The following is a 15321-nucleotide window of genomic DNA, read 5'->3' as shown; positions in this document are numbered from 1 at the left end:
AAAGGGTGTCAGACAGATATCCTTCGGATTGAAACGCTGATATGCACCACTTTTACAAAGTTCCAAAGCCATTCCCCTCAAAGCGTTGTGGAAAGAATATCGCTTCCTCGAAACGTTGGTGGGAAAGGAACCATTAATATAGCGCGTCTACACTTTTCGCAAACTTTGAAGCTGCGTACATATTTTCTAAGCAGCGAGTCCCATCTATTTAAAGCTATCGCTATCGTGGATAATGGCTTTACCCCGCTCAGTTTGATGGAGCAGGATTTCCCAGTACCTGAGGGGGTTAAATCCCCAGCAGAGATGACAATGGCAAAAACAATGCACGGTGCTCATCCCCATAAACTCGAAATGGAATGGACAGACGCACAAACATCCAATTTATAGTTAAAAATAGGAAAACTATTTTCTGAAATAGAAGGTTTCGCAATCGCTATCCAGGACCGAGTTATTCCAACAAGAAATTTCCGAAGGTCAATACATGACGAGGCAATAGAAGATAGGTGCCGAAGGAGCGGCATTTACGGCGAAACAATCGACCATGTAATTGCTGGATGCAGCGTACTTGCCCCTCGTGAATATGTTATGTGATATAACAATATAGCAGAGATACTCCACCAACAACTTGCCATAAAACATGGTCCCTTACAAGAAGAAGTCTTGTATTTTAAATATGAACCAAAGCCAATATTGGAAAATGCAAATTTTGAACAGTACTGGGACAGATTTATATCCACAGATGAAACAGCAGCTGCTAACAAACCTGACAATATTTTGTTCGACAAGATGAATAAAACAATCGAAGTAATCGATATAGCGGTGCCCCTTAATCGCAACATCCAAAGCACATACTCCACCAAAGTATCGAAGTATACAGCTTTGGCCATAGAACTGAAACGAATGTACAAAGCGAGGGAAGTGAATATAATCCCAATAATTATATCGGACACTGGATTAGTGCCCAAACATCTAATAAAAAATTTGAAGAAGTATGACTGCCAACACCTTTTAGAAGACTTGCAAAAGTCGACCATACTGGACACATGTGCAATAGTTCGTAGATTTTTAAATATTTAAGCAATAGCAATCGCATGGGCGTAGAACTTGGACTACGCTCCACCAGAGCACGATCCCTTGAAAATTTTATCCGGGATGTGTAATCTCCGGCAATAGCCGAGATGGATTAAGCTCAAATAAAATAAAATAAAATAAAATAAAAAAAAATAAAAAAAAAAAAAAATAAAAAAAAATAAAATAAAATAGAATAAAATAAAATAAAATAAAATAAAATAACATGCAGTGGCGAGCAAATTGAGTGCAGATGATTTTTGCTTTCATATTTAGAATAGTTTTCGAGGAACATTTTTTTATTTCTTTATTTATTTTTTTAATTTCAAATTTTATTTATATATTTTTTTAAATTTTTAGTTTACTTATTTACTTCACTTTTTATATTTTTATTATTAATAAAAGTAAATAGAATTTATACTGGCTTTTGAAAATTATTTGAACTTTTTTTCCTTTTTCAGCTTGAAATTTACTTTTTTCATTCTTTCATTTCTTTTGAATACATCTATTTTTTTTTACTTCCAATTATTGTCTTAATATATTTTAAAGGTAAACCTTTTTTTACTATCTTAAGATTTAAAAAGATTAAAAAAAAAATTACTAATGAATTATAGCCTATATTAAAGTACAAAATTTAAGCGGCTGAGTTAATTTTTTTGTTTTTAATGGATCTTGCGGAATTTTTCATATAAAAAATGGAATTTAAAACTTGATCAAATTAAATAAAACAAAATAAAAATAGAGACTCTATTTAGTTTTATTAACGATTTTTTTTTAATTATTTAATAATTTTTTCCTTTTATGCTTATCTCACAAAAAAAAAAAGTTTTCCAAAAAGCATCACCTGAATTCGTATAATTTTAAGTAGATATTTTCGACCTTTTAAGAAAATAATAAATAAACAAAAATTTTGACTTTAAAAATGTAAAGGAATTAAATTTTCTAGATTTCTTTTATTCCTATTTGTTTTCTGACCCAAATAAACTGAAATAGTTTCTTTTTTATATTTCGAAAAAGCAAGATTTTTTTTTAATTTTGAAATTTTTATCTAAATTTCTTTAATATATTTTAACGGCAAGCATTTTTTGACGCTCTTAAGATTTTAAGAAATTAAAAAAGAAAAAAAAAATTGAGTATGCAGTTTTTTAGCCTATTGAATTTCGCTATATTAAAGCGCAGACTTTGTTAAATCTATTTATCATAAAAATTTAAAATTAATATGAAAACGGCTGATTTAATTTTTCTTTTTTGTTTCTGAGAGCTTTTGCGTGTTTCCTCATTAAAAAAAGGGGGTAGACAAAAAGTGGAGTTGACTATTTAAAATTTTTTTGTTTTTTGCGCACGGTCTTGCGGCGCATTTTCTGCCACACGAATTTATTTTTTAAATGGAACAAAGTAGAAAAAGTCGTCAGAAAAAAAAATAAAAAAAAAAATTTGAAAGATTTCTGAGCCGCTTAAAATTTGCACTTATTTTACTAAAATTCCACGAGCCATGTTACTGCATGCCCGCAAATATACTAAAGATGCAGTTTGAAAAATTCAAAATTTAGCTGAAAATTTGTGGAACTTTTCTAAATTTTGTATAAAGTTTGAAAATTTGGTAACCATATAAGGTTTTTGTTAATGAATAAATAATATAAAAAAATTACTTAAAAATTTCCTCGAAAAACATTGTGAATATCGAAACAAAAATTATCATCCTCTCAGTTATGCGCGCCACTTGTACGTGTAGAGTAATTCATTACATTTTTCTGTGGTAGTATTCTAAGAATCTTACCTAATAATAGAAATTTGGAGTTAAAAAATATTTTAATATATATAAAAAATCGCAGCAAATTTTCGGCATCGAAAATAGTACAAGCCGACGATATTTAATTGATTTTCAGAAACAATTATTATATAAAAAAATGAGATATATTCATTGTGACAGAAATGTGGTAACATTAATTCAACAAATCTGTCCCTTTTTCCATTGAAAATCCATATTGAGAAATGAAAATTTCTTTTCTGAGTTATCCTGTGTTGGGTTTTTAGTGTTTTTGTGGGCCATCTTATACAAGTTTAACACAGTACACCCACATTATCAACGTGGTGAGTAGGACAGTTAATGATAAAAACTACCAGATAGGCTTGAAAGCTTTCCGTGCCTATCGACTTTTTGTAAACCAGGTTAGAATTCTAAAATGTAGTTTTATCATTAGCTTTAAAGCTTCTAAGGAGCTGTGTGATGGAATTTTTTACTAGGAAACTAGGGAACTTCAAGAGGTTAGAAATTTGGATAACTTAGATTTACAAATCATAAGCCCTAAACAGATAAAACTCTTTGTCTGTGATTGGTGCTGGGACTTGGATTGGATTGGACTCCGATGACGGCATTCGAGGATCGGAAGTTTATGCCTGTCTGTATGCCTGTCTGTATGCCTGTCTGATACAGTAGTTGTAGTAGTGTGTGGTCCTGGATCTCGTCAGAATAGCAGAAGAGATATCTTCTGACTCGCCTGGGAGCTGGCTCAGTCTGTATGAAGTGTCCGCAGGGGTTATACCTGCGGTAGCAGCACAGCAGTAATTGCTTGCTCACCAACTGACTGTGCTCCTTAACCGGGAGTCATTTGCAGTTTGACCTCTTGCGGAAACGTTGCCACGTTACATGGGGTCGCCGTGGATTTAGTGGGGAAAGCTGGAGAATAACCGCAATGAAAAAGCGAGATAACCGTTCAATCGTGAAACACGAGCCTTCTATGTTACCTAAAAAGAAGGCATAATTTATCTATCTTTTATCTTTATCTTGAGAGATCTAACTTAGACCTATGATTGGGCGTCAGTACCTTTGCGTAAGTTGGCAGCTATCTCCACCTAGTCTAACCTAATCTAAATTTTAATCTACATTTTAATAATATTTTTTTAATTTTTATTAGTAAAATTGTTGGATACCTCGTTTCTTAAGCTTCAAAAAAATATAAGTTGCAATGGCATAGCAAATTTTGAGTCCGCTTATGGTGAAAGCTTGGGTATCTTGCACAACTAGCAGCTGAAGTGGCTTATGCATGGAATCTTCTTTCATGCCTCACCATTAAATTCTCTCGAATGAGCGATGGTTTAAACCTACTTACTATAAGTGAGTTCTAAAAGAAGCGCAAAATTTTGTAGTTTTGTTAAGAATGGATATCCTTATCTCTTTTTCTATAATGTTTCTCGTTCAACAAGCTTTATCTGCATTTGTATAGCAGCGCTTACAAGGGTATTTGTCCCAGTATTGCCAGCTATAGTTCTAAACTTTTTATTATGTGCGCAACTAAGTTCCCGCTGTTTGTCAATAGGTGTCGCCAGCAGTGTGTGCTGGTCGAGTCTAACATAACCTAAACGTCATAAACTAAGCCTAGACCTATGGTAATCAAACTGCTTCGACACATTAGTGATTTTGTTTTGGTTCCATATACTTTTGGTTTTGTGAAAATGTCTAATTTTGTGCCGAATAATCGTCATTTGCGGGAAGTGTTGATTTCCTCTTTCATTCGAAAAAAAACGGCGGCTGAAGCGCATTGAGAGCTACAAAAAGTGGAGATGATGCTTTAAGTGAAACAACGTGCCGAGATTGGTTCCGTCACTTCAAAGATGGCGATTTTAATGTTGACGACCGTCCGCGTGAAGGAAGGCCAAAAACCTTCGAAGACGCTGAATTGGATGCATGATGGATTGACAAATGGATTCATTACAACAATCCAAAGAAAAAAAGTCATGGGGACTGCCCGGTCATGCTTCTATGTCGTCACCTCGGCCGAATATTCACGCTGCGAAAGTTATGCTATTTATTTGGTGGGACCAAGTTGGTGTTTTTTATTATGAACTGTTAAAACCAAGCGAAAGGGGCCGCAATACGCGAAGAGGCATGAAAAAGTGATTCTACAGCATGACAACGCTCGGTCTCATGTTGCCAACCCCGTTAAAACCTACCTGGAAACACTGAAATGGAAAATTCTACCCCACCCGCCATACTCTTCCGATCGATGGCACTTGGTTTAGCTGACCTGCAACTCCATTCACATGAAGACATCAAAAAATGGCGTGATCCGTGGATAGCCTCAAAAGACGAACGGTTTTATCGCGACGGTATACGAGATCTACCAGAAAGATGGGGAAAAGTAGTAACCAGCGATGGGCAATACTTTCAATTATTCACTTGTAACCATTTTTTCAGAATAAAGTTGTATTTTGATACAGCGAGAACTGAGTTGCGCACCTACTCTAGTATTTCATAAAAGCACCGTTTGAAAAGTCTGTGCAAAGTCAGAGAGATGTAACTACTGGCGCGTGTCGAGGTTTTGTTTAGTTAGTAGCATCTCTTGGAAGAACACACACCAAGTTTCAGCCAAAGCGGTCTATTTCGTTGTCGAGGAAGTCGAGTGAATTTCAAAAAAGTTCTTTTCCATCACGGCAACGCACCAACTGAACACTCAGCCATTGTGGGCGTCGTCCAAATTAATGGAAATGGGACTCCAACTCGTTTCACATCCCTTCTATTCTCCAGGCTTGGTTTCCTTGGAGGCCTGGGACTACTATTTGTTTTTCAATTTGAAGCAATGCCTGTCGAGAAGAAGATTTTATTCAAACGAAGTGGTGATTGCAGAAACGAGTGGCTAGTTTTCAGACTCGGGTAAATTCTATTATTCAGAAGGGATCAACAAGCTGGAACAGCGTTGAACGAGGTGTCTAAGCTTAGAAAGAGGCTATGTTGAAAAATAAAGAACAGGTTTACGCCAAACAACTAAAGGGGCTTTTATTTTTGCGCGGACTTTTCAAACAAATTTCGTATATAGAGAAGTATTGTACGAGGGTGGGTCAATAAGCCCGTGACTTTTTGTATTTCTGACCTCTTTACTGAAAAAGAAATACTCCTCCTGTCAACAGGCATCTGGCAGTAGACCCCTGTCAAAATTTGAACGTGCTGCGTCAGTTAGTTTGTGTGTTACAGCTACCTTTATCAGACTACCCAGTAATTCACAGTCGACCACAAACGCAATCGTTTGGTCGTCACAGGAAGGTTTGGCGTTGTTTAATCGCAATATGGAGGAGTTTTTGCGCCGTTTTGTAACCGTGGACGAAACATGGATCCATCACCACACACCAGAGACCAAACAACAGTCGAAACAGTGGGTTTCTAAGGGTGAATCGGCTTAATAAGCACACGAAATTCAGTTTTTTTCATTTTCTCCTGAAATTATTGGGTAGTCTGATAAAGGTAGCTGTAAAACACAAACTAACTGACGCAGCACGTTCAAATTTTGACAGGAGTCAACTGACAGATGCCTGTTGACAGGAGCAGTATTTCTTTTTCAGTAAAGAGGTCAGAAATACAAAAAGTCACGGACTTATTGAGCCCTCGTATACAAATTTACAGCTCATATTTCACGAAAGCAAATTTTTCAATATATGCACAATTTGAAAAACACAAATTTCATTGGAAATCATCTTTAAAAAAAAATTTACAAAACTTATTCTGTTTTTATCTTATAATAATCGAGTAGACCTTTTAGTTTAATATTAACTTACAGTTTAAGAAAAAAAAAGAAATTGTCAGTGTTGTGGCGTGCAGCTAAAGTTAAGTTTATCAGCAAATTAAAAGCCAGAGTACTAAGCAAATAACGGTATATACAACATTTAAAGCATACTACTTAGATTTTGTGGCTATATTAGTTGGTAGCAGTAAAACTAGTTCAGTATTAGTATTTTAGTAGTCATAGACAAACACAAACATACATACATACATCTATCTATGTACATACACATAAATACATACTTATATACATTTATTTACTTAGGGGAAGGTAAAGCAGCTTATTTCTATTTTAGTTTTATTTTTTGTAGCAGCTTTGAGGGTCTTCTATACGTTCAAAGAAAAAAAAAAATACACCAATCGATGACGACTGAGAAAGTGAGCAAGCGTACGTACAAGTTCACCTACTAAACATTCAATTCAAGATCAAATCAATTCAAATCAATCTGTTTTTTTTATTATTAAATAATTGTTATAGCAAAATTGCCGTGAAACATCAATAAATACGTACATAAAAGCTCATTACATTTTCATGGAAGCACAACTTACCTTCTTAACGCTGCGAGTTGTCGAAAAGCCATCGCCCCGACGATAATTATCACCCTGTTTAATGAGGAGGAAGAGAGAGAGAGATAAAGAGAGAAATACATTTTTGTTTTTGCTAAGTCAATACACAGTGGCGGACACAAGAATTGGTATAGAGATAGGCGCATATTTAAGGCATGGTGCTATGTATTACTTATTTATACGTATTAGTAGTACGACACACGCTTCCAGTATAAAAAAAATACACCAAGCTACGTGACTGTCTCCTGATCGAAAATCGCGCAGCCAGATCGATAATGTTGCGATAGCTGGAAGGCATGCTTCTGGTGTTTTAGATGTATGTTCGATCCGAGGGCCCAACATCGACTCGGATCATTCCCTCGTTGCAGCCAAGCTGCGCACACGCCTCTGTGCAGCAAAAAACGTACATCTACCTACGGCAAAGAATGTTCAACATCGAAAAGCTGCAATCACAATGGACAGCCAGAAGATTCGCCACTCGACTCTCACTCCTACTCTCTGAGAATACGACCCAACAATCCGGCATGCACAAGCAATGGAGCAACATTTCACGTTCTCTACGTACCGCCGCCGAAGAAGAAATCGGATTTTGGCGAGAACGCATAGTTGATACGACGAGGAATGTTATGCTGCTGCCGAAAGAAAAGATGCTGCCTTTAGAATCACGATGCGATCAGGCGCAACACAAGCTAATATGATGGCTATAGGGAGCTGAAAAAGGAAGAGAGACGTATTATAAGAATGAAGAAGCGAGAGGCCGAAGTTCGTGACTGTGAAATGCTTGAGATGTTGGCCAATAGGGAAAACGCGCGAAAATTTTACCAGAAAGGTCGGCGCCTTACAGAAGATTTCAAGGCTGGGGCGATTTCTTGTAAGAACAAAGACAGCGATGTGGTGGCTGATATTCAGAACGAACTTCAATTAAGGCGGGAACACTTCTCGAACCTGTTAAATAGTGAAAGCTGCGCATATCACAGAGAATGTGAAGATCTCGATACCCCAATCGTTGACGACGGTACTGTCGGTCCGCTACCCGACCATGACGAGGTGAGAATAGCGATAACGCGGCTAAAGAACAGCAAAGACGCGGAAGCCGACGGAGTGAACATGACGAAGACCAGCTGGTGAGGTGCATGCATCAGCTCCTATGCAAAATATGGTCGGATGAAAGCATGCCTTCCGATTGGAATTTAAGTGTGCTCTGCCCAGTCCCAAAGAAGGGTGATCCTGCAATCCGAGCCAATTACCGCGGGATTAGTCTTCTGAATATCGCATATAAGGTTCTAGCGAGCGTATTGTGAGAAAGGCTGAAGCTACCCTTAACCAACTGATTGGACCTTATAAATGTGGCTTTAGATCTGCCACAATATGCCAAATCTTGGAAAAGACCGATGAAAGGAGAATCGACACACACCATCTTTTCGTTGACTTCAAAGCTGCATTTGACACTACGAAAAGGAGTTTCCTGTATGGCGTGATGTCTGAATTTGGTGTCCCAGCAAACCTAATATGGCTAAGCAAGATGACGTTGCTCAACATCTACAGCGTCGTCAGAATTGGGAAGGACCTCTCCGAGCCGTTTGATACCAAACGAGATTTCTCACAGAGTGACTCGCTGTCGTGTGACTTCTTTAACCTGATGTTGGAGAGGATCGTACGAGCCGCAGAACTTAATCGCTCATGCACAATTTTTTATAAGAGCGTACAATTGTTGGCGTATGCCGATGATATTGACATCATCGGCCTTAACAACCGCGCTGTTAGTTCTGCCTTCTCCAAACTGAATAAAGAGGCAAAGCGAATGGGTCTGGTGGTGAACGAGAACAAAACGAAGTACCTCCTGTCTTCAGACAAACAGTCGGCGCACTCGCGTATCGGCACCCACGACACTGTTGACAGTTTTGATTTTGGGTTGTAAGAGACTTCGTATATTTAGGAACCAGCATTAACACCGGCAACAATGTCAGTCTGGAAATCCAACGTAGAATCTCTCTTGCCAACAAGTGCTACTTTGGACTAAGTAGGCAACTGAGTAGTAAAGTACGACGAACAAAATTAACACTTTATAAAGCTGTCATTGTGAATTTTTTTATATACGAGTACCCAACATCGGTAAAAAAAAAAAAAAATTATCAAATCTCAACGCGAATTTTGAGCCTCTTTAAGCTGGCAAACAAAGTTTTGAAGATTGAAGTTCTGATGAACATTTGTTTAATTTATGCAAAGTTTGAAGCTATTAGTTATATGGTTTTTAGGAAATTGATCTTCGAGATCTTATGGATTTGGGAATTCGTAACTACGAACCAAAAGCTCGAAAGCTCGAGATCGTTCGCTTTGGAGGAGTATTTTGTAGGAAGCTTTGAAGCATCCCGCGTTGTGAGGCTATGAATGATGATGATGCTAGGTCTGGAGCTTTGAAATTCAAGCACAAATTTTTAGGCCATCACTTCTTCAAGGTTAAGAAAAGCTTAAGTACCATCCGATTGAAAGTCAAGAACAATATCTTGAAAATGTGGACTTATTTCAGGAAGATTCCGGGCTGAGAGTTGCATAAGTCAGCGCTGGCAAGTGATGTCTAGAGCAGAGAGATTAGAGATTGCAAGCCCGCTTAACCCAGTATAAGCTTCTACTTTTTTTATTTATTAAACACAACAAAACTTCTAATATTTGCATATAAAAAAATAGCGCATTCAAAAATTCAAATTTCCGTTATACGAATTTTTATGTGCGCCACTGTACCAACACTATTGAATACATTTTTCGCAAGAACTTTTATTTTCTAAATCATCTCATCATCTCGCGAGCACTTACCATCACCTGATGCGATCGCAGTGTGCCAAAATTGTCGCGACCGCGATATGTCTGTTGAGTATTGTAGCCATCAGGCTGGAACTGGAAGAGCGTTTCTGAGTTGGGTCCATGATGATGCATGGGCTTACGTAGCGTACTTTTCGGCGAGTGTTGGATTTTATTTTGTGGTGGTGGCTGTGGCAACAGCACCGGTTCGGCGTACGTCACCTCCTCCACTTGAGGTAGCAGCTTGGGCTCGGCTTGAATGCTGTGCAAGAAAGAGGTGGCAGAAAGTGAATTTAAGTGGTGCATTTCTATGCGGATTTGCAGATAAACAGAAGGGTGTATGTATAAAGAGGTACTTAAATATAGTTTGAATTTAATTGACCACACGCGCCAACATATTTACCGATTGACATTTTGACGCTGTTCAAAGTACTCATACTCCGTATCGGGGTATGGCAGATTGTCATCCTCATCCTTATGACAGCGACGGCCACAGAAGTAGCCTGTAAAGAAGCCCACTAGAAGGGAGAAAATTGAACCCGCTAAGACGGCCATAACCAGCGTTTCGACGGTATACTGCGCATTGATAATATCTGCTGAAATTTGTGGACCTTTTTTAGTAGTTAAATTTTTTCAAATGTTATAGTATTTCATAATTTATATATGGAGGTAATACAAAAATTGATGCGTGTAAAGTTTTTATATATTTTTTTTTAATTTTTCCGATGTTACGAGTGTTTGTAAAATGTTCAGCAATGTTTGTGTTGTTTTTTGTGTTGTTGTTGGACGCATAAAATCAAAAATACCAATACCAACACCAACATCAACATCAACATCAACAGAGCAACAGTGTATATTAACAGCAACAGCAACATCAACAGCAACGATTATGTTACGCACGACATCATAAATATGTAACATTGAGGTGGATTATGTTAAACGCCAGGATTATATTGTTTTTGTTTTTTCATTTTTTGTTGATAATCAAAGATAAAAAGAAAAGAAAAAAGGAAGAGAATAAAGTTAAACGTCAATATAATGAAATTGCAAGAGGAATAGAAGGAGGTGGGTGGGTGTGTGTGTGTGTGCTTGGGTTCGCTCTGTTAAATGGAGGGGACATATCTATGTTATGACTACAGCACAAATGGATGTTAGAGAGGATTTAGGAGCGGGGAATCTAATGCTTAACGTGGTACCATAATGGAAAGTAATAATAAAACAAATGATGGATGAAATTAAATTTGCACAAAATTACATGTGGGTAGCATAAAGCAAATATTTATTTAGATGCAGGCCTACAACATAAAAGGAAAATTGTCAAAAATATGTGCGCTTAGTATTGCCTGCATAAGTTGATTATGAAATATTCAAAAATGTTAGAAGCATTTTTTTTTTTCTTTTTTTAACAAAAAGGAATTAAATTGTAATCAAAATCGAGTCTGTTATGTTACTAAAATTTATTACGGCAAATTTACAAAGCAGAGCATGCATTGAGGATAGCTAATACGCAAAAATATTTGCTTACTAGGCTTATAAAAAATCGAATAAGAATGAGAAAGGAGACAAAATAGCGCTTTTTTTGTACGAAATTTTTGAGAGTTTCTTTACCATAAAACAATCAAGGGTCTTCCGGCTATCACATATCTACCTAAATCTATATCTAAAGGTGTAGTGGTAGCTGTTATTTGATATTCAATCAATGGTTTCGTTGCTTGTGTGGCACGCAGCTACATCTTGTTGAAAATAAATGTTGTCCAGATCAATACCATCCAATTCCGGCCATAGAAAATCGTTAATCATCTGTCGATAGCGCAATCCATTCACCGTAACTGTTGTTCTAGCTTCATTTTCGCAAAAGTAAGTTCATATAAATCGAGTGGAGAGGGTTAAAAAAATTGTTGTGCGTTTCGCGCTACATTCACTCAATTTCTCAGACCCCAAACCATCATACGACTCACGCTGTCATTTGATTAGCCTCTCTCATTAAGTGACAGAGGTACGTTTCAGGCAGTTTCTTTTATTTTCGATCTCGTTAATGGACTAATTGACTGCCCGTTTCTTCTAGAAAGAATACATTTTAATGTTCCTTGCAGAACTTTCGACGTGTCAAAATGTTTCATGTTGGCGTTAGGAGGACATTATATAGTGCCAAAGCTCTCTTTTGGATCTAGACTTTTCCTGGGAGAAACATGTATTTAATACCCAATTAAAAAATTTCTTCCTTTGTAAGAATTCTAAATAATTACCTAGAATATTTTGTTAATTTAGTTTCCTAAGCTTTAATTTTGTTAATTACTTCTATATAAATACTCTTAGTTCTATGTACTCTGTAAGAAGCTTTGTATTTCTTGACTTACTAAAATGAATAATCCTCCTCTGTAAGTTATAAGAAATTTTATCTTTTTCTTTTACTCATTACAATTGAAGCTAGTTAATTATAAATTTAATTTAACTTTGATTAATTAATTTAGCATTAATCTGTCTTCATAGTCTGTAAGAAGTACTGTATTTTTTAGACTATCAATTGAATTAAATAAATAAATAAATAAACCATTACGGACGCTGTATGGTGGCCTCGCCGAACCCTTGGACCAATATTTTTTGCATCTTTAGAAGTTTTAGCATAGATTTTGAAATTTTCTTTATTAAAAACTTTTTCAACAGTGGCAATTTTTTAATCTGTGTAAAGAATAATTTTATGGTCCCTGATCGCGTGCCACCGAAGAAGTTGCTTGCATCTGTCAAGTGTAATTTTCTTTAAGCGCGTTGGCAAAAGATGACCAGTTGAACGACGGAAGGTTCGAATCGCTAATTAGTCTTAACATCGATCTGGTTGATACATTAATTTCCCTGGTCATGACTCCTTACTTTCTTTGGAGATTTCTGCGAATTCTTTCTGGAACGGCTTTTATGGCTGCATTGATTCGAACCACGCGAGGACGACCACTTCTATTTCTGTCTGTCACTTCAGACGTTTGGGAAAAACGAAATATATACAATAGTTTTTTCAGCAATTCGTAAATCTCACTTGCACTTTTACCACACTTTTGTTATGCCATCACTGCAATGCGATTTTCTTTAGCTCCTCACTCCGTTAGTAACAAACGAAATTTTCCACGAAACTGTGTGTGATTTATGAGTGGCCAATGCATACGAACAAAAGCAAAAATAACGGAACTTTTTTCTGCGAATTTCTTCTCACCGTATGTACTGTAAAACTTGCTACAGAATTTACGGCAAAACTAAGTGTATTGTAGGAAATTAGTAGTATTATAAAAAAAAGCAAAATAATCAAACTTAAATTTTTTATGATATTACATTTTTGCTTCTATTTTTTCGTTAGTAATGCAACCATGAGCGCATTTAGGTTAAATGCAGCGGGTCGCTGGAGAGAAAAACCTATGGCAATGACAGTCTATTATTGCGTTCGAAGATCCTCTTAACCTAGTGGCTGATTTCCTTCCTTCCTGGAAGAATTGTGTGTACATCCGCCATTTTAAATGATTGAAATAAAATGATTTTTGATATTTTTTTAATGTACTAATAAACTGTGTGGCAATTTTAAAAGAATATATTGACTTCTTTATTTGAAATAATTTTAATGAAAATTAGGAAAAATATGGTACAATTTACAGGTATCTGTCCCCTTAAATAAATCTTAAGTAGATTACAAGCATTTATTTTTTTTTTTTTTTAGATTACAAGCATTTTCAAAAAAAGGTGCCTGTTCGCTTTCGAATAAAGTTGTGAAATGTTAAAAGGATTAATAAATCTCTGAAATCGAATAAATAACTGAAACGGTCACTTAAAAAAAAAATAAATAAATGATTGGCGCGTACACTTCTGTTAGGTGTTTGGCCGAGCTCCTCCTCCTATTTGTGGTGTGCGTCTTGATGTTGTTCCACAAATGGAGGGACCTACAGTTTCAAGCCGACTCCGAACGGCAGATATTTTTATGAGGAGCTTTTTCATGGCAGAAATACACTCGGAGGTTTGCCATTGCCTGCCGAGGGGCGACCGCTATTAGAAAAATGTTTTTCTTAATTTTGATTCGAACCAACGACCTCTCTGTGAATTCCGAATGGTAATCACGCACCAACCCATTCGGCTAACGGTCACTTAGAAGCTTTAAATTGGCAGCCCAGAAGCTACGATTTGAATCCATTGAACTATTTTCACGAAAGCCACGAAAATGTACTGAAAAATTTGAACATTGTCTGGAATACTGTAAAGTACAATATATTAGATTTGAAGAAGCTATTTGAATAAATTTTTTGGCGTATTTGTTAGAAGGATTTACGCTTGTTATTAGAAAAAATCATTTAACAATATGAAAACCTCTTTTATTTCTAGCTGATTTAATTAAATTCCAATCGAACGTATGAACCACCTAGTATAGCTGATGCGCTATCTATCAATTCTTTGTTTATTTACTCACAAGTCTATTATACTTCAAATGCACATAACAATTTGAAATTCAGCTTAAGGATAAAATATTAATCAAATAAATTTATATGCCGAATAAATTGCACAAATATAAATAAGGCACTACAGTAACAACAGCACACACTTAAGGATAACCTCTATATTTAGAGAAACAACATCAACATGCGAGTATATAAATATGATATAAAAATAAAAATACAAACAAAAGGAATTACACTTTGATTGAAAGCATAAACTGATCCAATCAATGCAGCTGCAGACGCATGAAATGCCAAATAAATCAGGAATGAAAAAATATGACAAACTAAAACGACAAAGTGTATGCGAGGCTCTAGAAAAGTGCAAACACACACACACGCACAGAAATTGCTACTCGTACATCTAATATCTCATGCTTAAATTCAAATATTGTACCCACACATACACACACAAACATATGGTGCATGGCTGTGTGAGTTGCTCGGAGTAGACAAGCTGCCAGCCACGCAGTGAAAGCAGCCACTTCGAGCACACACACAAATGCATATAAACAAAAATATAAACACCTACTTAATAAAAGAATTTAATAGGAGAAAAACAATGCATCATAACATCATAAAAAACAACAAAAGCAACAAAAACCATGCAAATATGGGTGAGGTGGAGGTAGTTGTGGGGGAAGTCAAAGAAAGTAGTTGAACACTGAACGTTAAAAATGAAATAAATTTCCATGTAAACCAGAGCAACTACCACTACAGCAATGCAGGCAATAAAGACATGCATAAAAAAAAACACAAAAATACATTGAACGATGCTCTAAGGATGTGCATATGCCAAGAATCCGCACAGCTGTGCTGCACTAAAATCATCAACATGTCAGCACAGCTGAGTGAATGTCTGCTGGCTGGCTACTT

At 36.3% G+C, this 15321-nt stretch overlaps 1 protein-coding gene across 1 annotated transcript in view; it reads right to left on the bottom strand.

Annotated features, from left to right (window-relative positions):
• Positions 1 to 15321, bottom strand: part of LOC128863719 (semaphorin-1A) — a 272319-nt gene that overhangs the window by 21245 nt on the left and 235753 nt on the right. The window contains 3 exon segments of the mRNA XM_054103025.1: positions 7169 to 7222; positions 9998 to 10244; positions 10386 to 10593. Coding sequence (XP_053959000.1) covers positions 7169 to 7222; positions 9998 to 10244; positions 10386 to 10593 — 509 coding nt within the window.

The sequence above is a fragment of the Anastrepha ludens genome, chromosome 5 (genome assembly GCF_028408465.1).
Source record: "Anastrepha ludens isolate Willacy chromosome 5, idAnaLude1.1, whole genome shotgun sequence".
NCBI lineage: Eukaryota > Metazoa > Arthropoda > Insecta > Diptera > Tephritidae > Anastrepha > Anastrepha ludens.
Note: the sequence above shows the minus strand (reverse complement) of the source record. Positions and strands in the feature narration are given on the sequence as shown.